This window comes from Meleagris gallopavo, chromosome 26, assembly GCF_905368555.1.
Source record: "Meleagris gallopavo chromosome 26, MGAL_WU_HG_1.1, whole genome shotgun sequence".
Classification (NCBI taxonomy): Eukaryota; Metazoa; Chordata; class Aves; order Galliformes; family Phasianidae; genus Meleagris; species Meleagris gallopavo.
In genome coordinates, this window is record NC_139429.1 from 4,108,021 (window position 1) to 4,120,683 (window position 12,663).

The 12,663-nt window shown below is 50.8% G+C and overlaps 1 protein-coding gene across 3 annotated transcripts in view; it reads left to right on the plus strand.

Annotated features, from left to right (window-relative positions):
- NECTIN1 (nectin cell adhesion molecule 1) overlaps window positions 1-12,663 on the plus strand; it is a 71,008-nt gene that overhangs the window by 23,500 nt on the left and 34,845 nt on the right. For all 3 annotated transcript variants that reach the window (XM_085209116.1, XM_085209118.1, XM_085209117.1), the window contains exons 2-4: window positions 9,444-9,794; window positions 10,468-10,770; window positions 11,072-11,189. In XM_085209116.1, the coding sequence (XP_085065242.1) occupies window positions 9,444-9,794; window positions 10,468-10,770; window positions 11,072-11,189 (772 nt within the window). The remainder of the gene's footprint in view (window positions 1-9,443; window positions 9,795-10,467; window positions 10,771-11,071; window positions 11,190-12,663) is intronic.

A 12,663-nucleotide genomic window follows, 5' to 3' on the forward strand; every position in this document is an offset into this window, starting at 1 on the left:
CTATGAAAGTCAATGAAATGCACCAATTAGGGCCAACTGAGCTATTTAACCCTCCATCTCTGGGCATGGTTTCTCCACTCTGAGGATGGAAATGGCATGTTGACTCCTGCCTTGCCCCCATCTTGTTGCCTGTTAATAGATCTTTATAGGGAAGCAATTGGTTTTTGGTTCTGGCTTGTCTGTATCATAAACCTAGACACTGGAAACAGTGGGATTTAGAGGCAGTACGTGACTGAAGCGTGCCATCAAGATTCAAGCCTTGTAGCTGCCCACAGCTCCCGTCACAGTTGCTGATACTCCTTAGAGCCTTCCTGCTCTAACACCCCCAGCCTGGGGAAAGAAACAGTGATACTGAACCTCCTCTATTTGCATGCTGAGCCCCCAGCCCAGCCTGCACAGCAGCAACCCAGCGTAGGACTTGCTGACACATCCGTGGGACTGTGGGTGATGCTGAGATGCCTGGAGGATGCTCGTGCAGGGTCAACCCTATGCCATAAGGATCTCCCATTAGTCACTCAGAGCACTTCAACCCACGTCTTCAAGGGCATTCAGATCAAATTCCCCTGCATGCTCCATCCCAGCCCAGGTCCACCCTGGGGCTACCTGCAAGCACAAAGCCACCTTGTCTATGGAAGGGACAATAAAGCATGAGAAAGTCCCTAGTTTTTCTTCCCAGAAGTTTTCTGGCCTCTCCCATTGCACTACAATCACTAAGAACATAAAACTCAGAAGTCAGAGTCCACAGTTACCTCTGCTTTCTCCAGAATAGGTGAGCTTTGTCCTGGAGAGATGGGACCAAATGGAGATGCGATGCAGCCCCTGTGCTGTAAGCCCCTCCCTGCAGGAAGGATCCTCTTTTGGCCCAAGTCCCTTTGAACTGCTGCTTCTCCTGCCCTGAGCATGGGTATAACTGTGTTGGTCTCCCTTAACCCCACCAGCAAACAAGCTGCTGCCCCACACCTCCCAAAGAGGCAAGGAGTTTGACCCCCCATGGGGGGCCTGACCCTCACTCCTACTGATGCTGTGATTGAGGTCAGCATAGGCTGCCTATGGGTGGTCCTGTTGCTTGTTTGCAGCCGTGAGGCTCACAAAACCCATCTCCCCACAGCCACTGCTGGCTTTGAGCCCAAGGGTCCCCATCCTCAAGCCGTGTTTTGGTAACTTCAGCCTAGCTGTTAATGTGGATCGTGTTTAGCTTCTCTTCCAGGCTCTGTCAGTAGGTTTGCTTCTTCATCACCCCATGCCTCAGTTTCCCCAACCATAAAGATAAGGGCAACCTTTTCTATTTAGGGCTGCAAGGCATCACCACAATGCCTGCATGCTGCTTCCTTAGGTGAGAATCATCACCCCAATATGCAGAGCCCCACATCTAACCCAAGCCATACCGGTGTGATTGCCTGGGTGGCCTTGGGCACATTTCTTTGTCATTCAGCACCTCTGATTTCTCCATCCCTGAAAGCAGAGGTAATAATACTTACCTGCCTCTGGGATGTGTGAGGATTAATTAGTTACCTTCTGAAAAGCCCTTTGAAGACTCAGCGCTTTCCATAAACACGCAGACCAACTCCTGCAGGCGGGTGCAGGTAGGACTGAGGCAGGGTGCCCATGTGCTGCAGAGATCACCAAGCTGGAAGAGGAGAGGAATACATAAAGTGAATTTCCTGCACAGAGCTTTGATAAGAAAGCTGAGCAGCAGGCTGAAAGTCAGGCTGGAGCACTGTGTGTTGTAGATGTTCTTTCCAGACTTGAGATTTCTGAGTCTTTTCCACTCTCATGGAGAAAAACCACTAAAGGAAGAGGAAACCCATTATGAGAGAGCACACATAGCACAAAGCGTGCCCAGCCCTGGTGTTTGGTGGGTGCCATGCCACGTTGGTGGCCAAGATTACTCCTGGTTGCCAGTTCTGGTGGGGTAGGAGCCATCAGAACTTCTGTTTTCCTTCTGGTCACAAAACAATGCTAATTGTTTCTATCTTTGGACAAATTATAGCAGCACAGAGCATGGCATTCCCACTTGAAATAGTAGAAAAATGTTTCTCTTAACTTAAGGAGCTCATGAATCTGCCAGCAATGCACGACAGACCCCAAGGACAAGACAAGAAGAAAGCAAAGACCGCAGCCAGAAAGCTGTGACTGGTTAGCAAGTCTTTAAACTACAGGAAAATGAGAATCTTCATCTTCTCCACAAAAATCCCAGGCTTGGTCACCACCGATGTGGTTTGGCGTGAGGCTGTCACCACATCTTGGGCATCAGAGCAAAGAGTCTGCCTCTATTGGTAATTCCCTGGGAGCCCAAGGATAGAAAGGCCTTGAATTGAGTCAGGACAGAGGGAATGAGGGCGGTGAGGCTGGCAGGGGCAGCAGCTCCTCATCACACCTGAGTCAGCAGAGTTTCGGCTTTGTCGCGTTCCCATCGGGATGAAGGTTGAGTCACTGCAGCCGAGCCCTGAATGCTCCCGTTTCCTATTCGTGCTCTGTGCTGGCAGCCTGGGGAGGGAAGGATTGGATGTATTCTTCCTGTGTTTTATTTTTGTTTTTACTGAATCTCTTCAGACTCGAGTTCCTTCGTTTCGGAAATGAGGCTCGTTATGGGTTGCTATCTTGATCCCCTCTTCACAGCTCTTCATTAAGTCTCTCCTCAGCACCTGGGGAGCTCTAATAGGGAGAATATTTAGCCCTGGACTAGGGCTTTTTGAGCAACATCCAAAGTAATGCAGAAATCCAAGGGAGAGTCAAAGCAGAAAAAGTATTCACATACGCAGGGCATGGTGAGGATTGGTTGATGGTTGGACTAGATGACCTTGGTGGTCCAGCCTTAATGAACCCATCTGTCTGGGGCTCACCCTATCAGCAAAAGGTCTCAGGACATTCCCAGCTGAATTACCTCCCCCTTACTCTGTGTCTCTTTCCCATCCGTCCACATTTTATTTTCCTGTACTGCTTTTTCCTGCCCTCCCTCCCCACCCAAGCTCTGAATTAACACTGGCTATGAATCCAGCCCCATCTCAAGCCATCAAACACGCCTGGGTACTTTCCCTCTTGCTTATAGAGATACAGCACACAAGAGGACTTCTGGTTTTTTCCCCTCTCACTCATGAGCAGAGAGATGACTCTGTGTGACACAGGGTTTTGAGGTATTGCTCTTTGGCCACCTACCTTCTTTTCCTAGTGCAGAACTGTGGTCCTAGGTGCATTCAAGATGAACGAGTGGCTAGGAAATGCACAGGCACTGGGTTGTGATGGTGTTGGGAAGATACAAGAAGGATGGAAAAAAAAAATGGGCAGAGATGAAACGTGGAGAAGACAAATTGAGGAAATAAGCTCTGCAGAGCAGCTTGAGGGGCTCCTTGTGATGGAGACCAGCTGGCATGCAGGAAGGAAACTGCTGTGATAAGTCACATAAAGCCACAAGGGAAAGGAGATGGGAGTCCTGAAGCCACGCACTGGAAGCACGCACAGTGGGAAAAGAACTGAGGAAAGAGCTGGAGCAAGGTCCAGCCCAAAGGCCTGGAGGGACAGGGTGCACAGTGAGCAGCCAAGTGCTGGGGCACAGCAGGCAGAGGCAGCCTGGTGCTCAGGTGTGGGAACCAGCAGCCTCACCAGGGATTAGCTGACGTGCCAGCGGGGCGGGATGCTGGGAGCAGACTGCTCCACCATGACTGAGAGCCTTTGTGCTTTGTTGCTGAGCACGGGATTTCGTGGCTTTATTGCAGGAAGGCCTTTCCCAGTGCTGTGTCAGCACTCGCAGCCAGAGCCCTGCTCTGCCAGCCTCCCTGCTCCTGCCACAGGGCATGTTCCCCTCCCCTTGACTTGAGGGTGAAGCAAAGCAGCTGTGCTAAAGTCAGGAGAGAAGAAGCAGCAATGAGGGAATGCCAGGAGCAAAGAGGCATGGCTGTTCCCTTCCCACTCTTCAGGTTCACAGCCCTTCTAAAAAGCTGGAACTGGGCTGTTTGCAAGGTGGAAGCGCAGACAGCAAGAGGTAGTAGTCTGGTGTTCAGCTCTGCTGTTTGATCTGTGGCTGCTCTCACCCTGTCATCTGCTTTTCTTTCATCTCTCTCTGTGAAGAACACCTAGGACAATCATGGCTTTGGTCTCAGTGAGGGCCTTTGTGATGGCTCAATGAGCAGAATTCCCAAACCTTCACAGAACGAGGGCAGCATCCATGGAGCAGACCCTCTAGGAAGGGTCTTTCATTCAAGCGGACCCCGAGGCTGCTTTGCATTCTATTTCTCCAAAGAGGAAATGCTGCATGGGCAGGAGAAGGCAACCCTTCTTTATCCCAAAGCACCTCCCCATCCTGTCCCAGCAGACAGCCAAAGGGCTGGCTAGAAAGCTCACACAGTACAATCCATTGACTGGTCCTCAGATAGGAATATTCTCACTGCTACAACGCACTGGTGCTAGATAAGAACCAGTGACCTAGAGTACAAAGCCCTGCATTTCCTATTTACAAACCAGCACTTATTTTTTTTGGAGGGGAGGGAGGAGGGCAGAGGTTTGGATGAGAGCCAGCTGGGCCATTGTAGGGCTGCTACCTCCTGTCAGAGCTCATCAAGCTCTTGGCTGGGGGAAGGGATGCTTGCAGTTCATGCAACACAGTGCCACCTCCAACTTCCACATGCAGCATTGCCACCCTGCAGCTGCCTTCTTATCTGCAGCCCCCTCCCCTGTGTTCTGGGAGGGCAGCCCTCCCCTCCTATTCCCTTTGAGAGTCACTGGGGGCTAAGGTGAATCAGTGCATGACAAAGACTTCCAGTAAAAGTGTGCTGCTGCAGGAAGCAGAGGCCATGAGTCAAAGGCAGCACTCCTTCCCAATGGGCTGCAGGCACTGACTAAGCAGGGTGAGGCAAGCACTGCTCTGAGTGCCTGGCAATCCATACCAACTCCCTCCTTGGTAAGAAGCAAGGTATTAACCTCAACACCTCAGCCAAGCACCACTTCAAACCTTTGCATCCTGCCACCTGAAATTCCCCTCCCAGGATTTGGGATCCTCTTTCCCATGTCTCACCCTGCTTAACACACCTGTGGTGTTCCCTTGGGCTGCTGGAGGCCGATTGCATTCTGCCCTGGGAAGGCTTCATTTCAAACCTTGATCTCCATGTAAAAATAGGAAGGGGTTGAAATAGGAATTCAGAAATACCAGGAGGAGTAAAAAAGGAAAAAAAAAAAAAAAATAGAACCACAAAGCTCACCAATTGCTAAAAAGCTCTGTCCCATTTCTCCTTCCACAAAGAGTTCTTGGGTATCTTCTTGAAGCGCCTTTGCCTAAAAGCATGCAAACCCAAGGCCAGGACAGTGCTTCTTTTAGAGCTCACAGTGCAAGGAACCAACTGAGAACGAGGTGCCTGGTGCAAGGTCTTTTATAGGTGGGAGCATGATGCATTGCTTTGCCCTTTAATGAGGTCCAGCTGCTGTGACCTCCACATCCCCTTCAGTTCTAAGTGATGTGAAGTCTATTAGGACTCATTCCTCTGACATTTGCTTTAGCTGTGAGATTGCCCCAGCAAAGGGCGGCTCAGCACAGCGCTGCCAAGGGCTGTTTCAGTGCCCTTGGGGTGAGATGAGTATCAGGGAACAAGAGAGAGAAATCGGTGAGACACTTTGCAGAGGCAAGGTTGTGCAAAGCAGAGTGGAGTTCACATGGTGCTTAACAAAGAGGCATTGATCGGAAGCTCATTGTGACAGAGCACAGTGCTTGGAGATCATTTCCACAGCTTTCTGTATGGGGGAGGGCAAGAACCAGATCCTACACTTGCAAGATCTGCTGCCTTTGATGGGTTGATGGTCAGACTAGATCTTAGTGGTCTTTCCCAAGCTTAATGATTCTAAGACTTTAGGCACTGGAGCATTCTGCAAAGCCTGGAGGGTCAGCAGGCTATTTGCACATCACACCCAAGGTGCCCAGCCCCCTATAAGGCACCCTGAGCCCTGCACAAGGCCCCTAAGGCCTGGCATGACCCAGTGACTATCTGGGCTCGGGATCGTGGGGAAAGGCACCAGCACAAACCACTTCAGAAGCCAAGCTGGAGGAGTAGCATCCCAGAGGTCTCTGCTAATGAGTGCTTGGCACCAACATGTCTTTGGCTCTCAGCTGGAGCATTTCTACCTTAAAAACAACAACAACAAGAACACAAGCAACGACAACAACAACCAAAAAAGTAAAATAAAACAATGAGTAAACTGCAACTCAGCAAGCTTCAGCCTACACGGCTCACCACTGATGTGCCGCTGCCCCGCGAGCTGCCGGGGTGGATCAGTGGGCACTGCATTGCAGGCTGCATCCCAAAGCTTTTCCTCTGCCATGTTGACCACATGCATCACTCAGCAAAGCAGCAGCAAGGTGCACGTGCACACACACACACACACCTCCTGCTTAATATGTTCAAGCCTCTCCGCGGGCTGATTGCTGATGTTATTTTCTCCTCCTCGCCCTGGCTTGCTCGCTCGCTGCCATCAATAAGCGATGCGTTTGCCCTTATGAATTATTGAGTGTGTAACAGGGCCGGCCCAGCTCAGTCACCTTGCAAACCAATGCTCCCACAAGCATGGCCAGTTTGCCCTCTGGCTCCTGATGGAGAGCACGGGATGCTGATCCAGCACCCTGCAAAACCCCTTTATGTCACCCGTTGTCCCTGCTGAGGTTTGGGTGTTACTGCAGCAATGCAGAGCAATGGGTGCTTTATTTCCCCTGATGGGAAGCTTGGAGGAGCGGAACAAAAGGAGTTTACAATGTCTTGCAAAAGAGCCATGAGTTATTCAGTCACCTGGAAAGGAAACATGATTTCCGCACAGTGTTTGCTGGTGGTTTTTTTTTTTTCTTTTTTTTTTTTTTTTTCTTTTTTCGTTTTCCCCTGAAGCCTCTAGAAAGTTTGGAATGTGTTTTTGTTAAAGCTGCTGCATGTAGGGGCCTGAAAACAGTGCTGGCAGCGTCGTGCTGTTGGCAATCTCTGCTGGCACCAGTTTCTTCCCCAGCCCCGAGCCTGACACTTTGCACCTGGAAAGAGGAGGGACCGCTCTGGCTGAGGGTCAGCTCCATCAGCACCCAGTTTGTTTTGTGTCCTGGTACAGTCTGTGCTGATGCACGGATCCCATGGCAGGGGGAGGTCAGAGCTGGGAACCGTTCCTCCCACCCAAGGTCGAGGACAACCACTCGGTTCATAAAAAAGTCATTCATTCATTTGCAGGGAAATCATAGCGTAAAGAAACAGCATCGTAACAGAGGTGAGGGGGTGGATTGGGTTTTCTTGTGATATGCACCACTAGCATGCTTGATATCGTTATTTAAGGGGCACACTGTGGGTGTCCATCCCTTGGCCTCAAGTTTGCATAGCTTTGCAAGCAGACCTTCTTGCCCACTCCAGAGAGCCTGAGCTGTCCTAAGGATGCCCAGCAAGGTGAGGAGCTTTCCGTCCTCTCTGTGAGATCCAGCCCATCTCCTGCTCGTCTGGCACCATGAGGAGTCAGCACTTCCCACTGCCACCAATGTGGTTTTTTCTACTGGGGTCCCAAGGAACCTGTGGGGGGGTCTAGTGCTGATGTGGGGGCCAGTGGTACCATCTCCCCAGCCCTGGGAGCACGAGCCCTGTGTTGAAGAGGAGGGGAGCAATGAATGCACTTGGCTGCAGTGCAGGAAGGAGCAGCGTGCTGAGCACACAGGCAGCCAGGCAGCCCCAAGCTGGGTGCAGGCTGTTCCCAGGGCCTCTGCTACATGATTGCTGTTGCTCTCCTGCAAGCTCCCACATGTCTTGTGAGGCTGTGAGGGCTTCAGAGCCAGGCTGCTTGGCAGGGCTGCTGTGCACCTCCATAGGTGTGGGCTCAAACCTCCAGGCTAGAAGGAGCAGCTTGTGCTGCAAAGCGAGTCGGAGGCTTCTCCTTGCTCCACACCCTCCTGTTCTTTCCCGGAATCCTAGCACTGCATGGTCCAGATCCAGCCCTGCTCTGTACCCGCTGCCCTCATTCCACCAGCTGTGTCACAGGTCTTAAAGGTGTTCCGTGGGGTCTCGCTGCTTGGACATCCTCCCCCAGTTGTCAAGGAGAGACATCATGCAGCAGTGACTGCCCTGGAGCTCGAGCATCCCTTCCCTCTGCCTTCTGGTGGGACACGCATGGCATCTGGGTGGGATGGGAAGGTGCAGCCCTGTGGCCTTTGAGGACCCGATGGCTTTGTGCACACAGGCACATGAGGGCACCAGTGCTTTGCTGTGGCTGTAAGCAGCACTGGGAAGCATTAAGCAGCATCCAGCCGCAGTGTAGGGTGTGGGGCAGCCCAGTGCTTGGCTCAGGAAGGGGGCAAGTCCACACAAAGCTCCAGAGACTGAGTTTCGGTCTTAATTGCTGCCGACTGTGGTCAGCTGATGGCGTCTCATGGCTGGGTTGGGTTGCTGAGGCTTGTCCTCGGGGTCATGGGCTCAGTGTGCAGGGGAGGAGAAGGGGAGAGAGCACTGAAGCTGCAGGAACGGGACACCCATGGCTGTGTTCACATCCCGTCAGCTAAAAGATGTGCTCTGTTTCTCTTTCTATCAATTTCCTTTTTTCTTTCCCTTCCTTTTCACGTTTCTCCCTCTTTGTACCTCTTTCCCTTTTCCTTACTCCCTCTTCCTTCCCTTTCCTCTCTGTCTCCCAGAATACATCCAGTTTCAGATGCTGCCAGAAGCAGTGAGCAAAACCTGCTTTTCTCGTTCTCACCACCTTCCTTCCCCATTGTATTTCTCATAGAAATACTGGCTTTATAATTATCAGTGCATTATCTCTAAACATACAGATTAGGGAAAGACACAGTGGCAGCCAAAGATGAATTTCAGGGTCAGTCTGGTGGGAGACATTTTCTCCATCTGGCAGGGGAGGACTCAAACGAGACAGAACAGCAGCTGGGAGCACAGCCACAGCTTCTCCCAAGCATCTTCCGTCCTTCCTCTGCAGAACCCAGATGGAAAGATCCTAAACTCAGTCCTTAAAAATAAGGCCACTGAAACCACCATAAGTAGCTCATGCAAGGTGTATGACCACTGCCATAAATCCATTCTTCTGTGGGAGCTATTGCTGCTCTGTAATCAGGGCCTCAATCTCTGCAGCTCATTTAATTACTGCTGCACTTCCAATAGGATTAAATGGGTGTCTGAGTTTGTGTTAGCATATGTTGGGACATGCTGTGCTGATAAATATCTGTGCCCTCGTGTGCCTACGGATACACAAGTTCTGTGTACTTTCAATAAATGATGTGGTGCCTTCCGAGGTTGAAGGCAAAAGGAAAGTATTCTTGATCCAACCTGGAGCCCTAGCTAGCTGTAGAACTTTAGTGCTGATCATGGTGAAGACTGAACACTAAAAGAAGAAAATGGAATAAGTGAAGCTGTTCACGGGTCCAGCACGCAAGAACTGTTCTTTTTTTTTCTTATTCTAAGCCAATTATATGTGTATATTCATGTTTTCCCGTGTCGTTGCAGGGCTGCAAGCTCAGACTGTCTTAGTCAATGACACAGTCTCGGGATTTATCGGGACAGACGTGGTCCTGCACTGCAGCTTCACCAACCCACTCCCCAATGTGAAGATCACGCAGGTCACGTGGCAGAAAGTCACCAACGGCACCAAGCAGAATGTGGCCATTTACAACCCTGCCATGGGGGTCTCCATCCTCTCACCCTACAAAGAACGGGTGATTTTCCGGAACCCTTCCTTCAAAGATGGCACCATTCAGCTCTCTCGCCTCGAGTTGGAGGATGAGGGAGTTTACATCTGCGAGTTTGCCACCTTCCCAACCGGCAACAGGGAAAGTCAACTGAACCTTACAGTGCTGGGTAAGCTACTGGGCTAGTCCATGGTGCAAGCTGTTGCCTCCAGCTAAACAGGTCTGGAGGAACCTGAGACTCCTGTCTTGGGAACTCAGGGCAAAGGTTGAGCCTTTGGTGTGAATTTCAGCTCTCATGCTCTTTCACGTTGTCCATAAAGAGATGGAGAGCAGGGAACCCAGAGTAGGTGGTTCATTGGGTTGTCTTGGGAATGTCTCTTCCTCTTCGCAGACCCCAGCTACCCTATTTCTTAATGCAGGTAGAATAAGAGTGACCTGTCCCTTAAGGGCATGGTGAGTTTTAACACCCTGTGTCTGTCAGGTGAACAGAGAGGAGAGACAACAGATCCTAAGCACAAGTAGGGCTTATCCTTGGAGCATAAGGTTTAGAGTGAACAGGCCCCACCCAACATCTGCATGATTCATTTGCTCTTCAATTTGGGTTTCCCATACAAACATAGGGATGAAAACCTATTGCAAGAAGGCACTTTCCTTCATGTATGTGCATCCAGGGCAGGTCCAGCAGCTGCTAGCAGTTTACAGGAGCTCTGCATACCCACAAGGTCTGTCATAGTGGTGCTTGATATCTCCTGGGTAGTAGCAGAGAGGGCAGCATTGCTTTTCTAACATCTTTGTATTCTTCTCTCCTCCTCCTCCTCCTCCTTTTCTGCACTTCCTTGCAGCCAAACCCACGAATCGGATGGAGGGCACCACGCGGCCGCTTATCGCCAAGTCAGGCAGGACAGAAAAGATCTTGGTAGCCACTTGCATCTCCTCCAATGGGAAGCCCCCCAGCACTGTCACCTGGGACACCAAGCTGAAAGGGGAAGCAGAGTTTCAGGAGATCCGGAATAGCAATGGCACCATCACGGTGATCAGCCGGTACCGCTTGGTGCCGAGCCGCGAAGCCCATCGGCAGCAGCTCATGTGTGTGGTCAACTACCAGCTGGACCGCTTCACAGACAGCATCACCCTCAACGTGCAGTGTAAGGAAACACTGGAGGGGCTGGGGGAATGAGTTTTGTGAAGGGATGATGCTGGTTTTGTGCAGGGGGGGAGTGGGGGTTGCTTTCTTTGTATGGAGGGTGAATACTTGGAGTAATCGTATGGTTTCCCTTTCTCATACCTCCTTTCCCTCGTTGCTCCTGCCATGTTCCTTTGTTCCTCCCTTTATCTCGCTTCTTCGCTCCCTCTCCCTCTCCTTGCCCCCTTCTCTCTTCCTGCTCCCTCCCCGTTCCTTTTCCTTAACGCCATCCCCTCCTTTTCCATCCTTCTTCCTCTCTGCAGATGAGCCAGAAGTCACCATTGAAGGCTTCGATGGCAACTGGTTCCTCAATCGGAAAGATGTCAAGCTGATATGCAAGTCTGATGCCAACCCCCCAGCTCACACCTACGAATGGAAGCTGTAAGTACCTGCAGTATTCCCACCTCCTGCACACGGGATCAACAAGACCAAGGAACCTCTGTTGAAACCCCTTTGCTTGGTCAGCTCCCAGTCTCACTGGGATCACGATGCCAACCACATCCCCACGCATCTGACACTAAGCAGAAGCAATTCCTCCTCCTCCTCCAGGGCTGAGCACAGCAAGGGGAGCAAGCAGTGAACAAGGGGTGCCTGGGGAGCCAGGTGGGAATTGATGGAACCCGAGGTGCTTCTCTCTCCCTCTCTTTTCCATAAGTGCTCACAAGACTTTAGAAAAAAGGAAGATCAAATGGATGCTTTCTTCTTTTCAGCTGGCGTTTGTCAGAAAGAGGTTCTCAAAATGGTTTTGCAGAGAGCCAGGCACATTTTCTCTCATTTCCCTTCCAGATCAAACTGGATCACAATACAAATCTGAAGAGGGTTGTTTTTCTTGCCTTTCTTCTGCTTCTCATCCCCAGCTCTCTCTGTTGGTTCTGCCAGCTTGCTTAAGCTCCAGTGGGGCTCTCTGGGTTCCTCTCAACATTGCCAGGGAAGTGTTAGAGGCGAAGATACCCCGTGTGGCACCCGAGGCAGAAGAGATGCCAAGGTTTTCTCTCTGCTTTTGGGCAGGTGGCTTCATCCCTTTTTTCTGCAGTTTCTCACGTGCAGAGCTGGAGCCTGAGCTCTTGCTGTGCTCCTGGGCACTGGGCAGCTCTCAGCATGTTTAGACCCAGCCAACAGCACCAGCATCCCTGTCACTGCAGCCAGTTGTCCTGTGAGTTCTCTGTATGTCCATTTGCCTGCCTTTAACCTGCTGTTCCTTTTGAGGGTTTCCAAGAACATCAGTGCTTTCCTTTGAGAAAGACTTGTGGAGAGAAAAATGGAGAGGAGAGCACAGAATTAACGAGGGCAGGTTTCTGAGCCCGACGGCGCTTCGATCCAATTTCCCATCCTCTGCCTTTTGCACATTTAGAGGGTTGCTTAGGACTGAATATAGGATTATTGACGTGAAAGAGGATGGAGAGGAAAGGCGGAGTGACGGCGGTGATGAGCAACAGTGGAGCTGTTAGAGGGATGGCAGCCTCCCATAGCATCCCACAGCAGTTTCCAGGTCTTTGTAGATTGGGAACTCCTTGCAGATTGGGAACCCTGAGTCACCCACAGGCAGAGAACCAACATTGGGCTTCTCTGTTCTTCAGTCAGCACTGGGAAAGGATGCCCCTTTTTCTGACTGATTTGCCATACGTGTGTGCCTGTGTGTATATATAGGCATGTGAAATGTGTGTGTGTGCACTTAGGCACTCTGCAAATGTAATTATACCCCATTATTCCCTTTTGTTTCTTACAAATTGCCGACAATATGGCACATTTTTGTTGAGAGGAGGGGAAAGAATTACTTGAGTAATTTTTAATTGCCTAAGAGAAGTAATTACTTTACTTTGCTTCAGTAATTAAGAATAACCAGGCCATGTGTGTC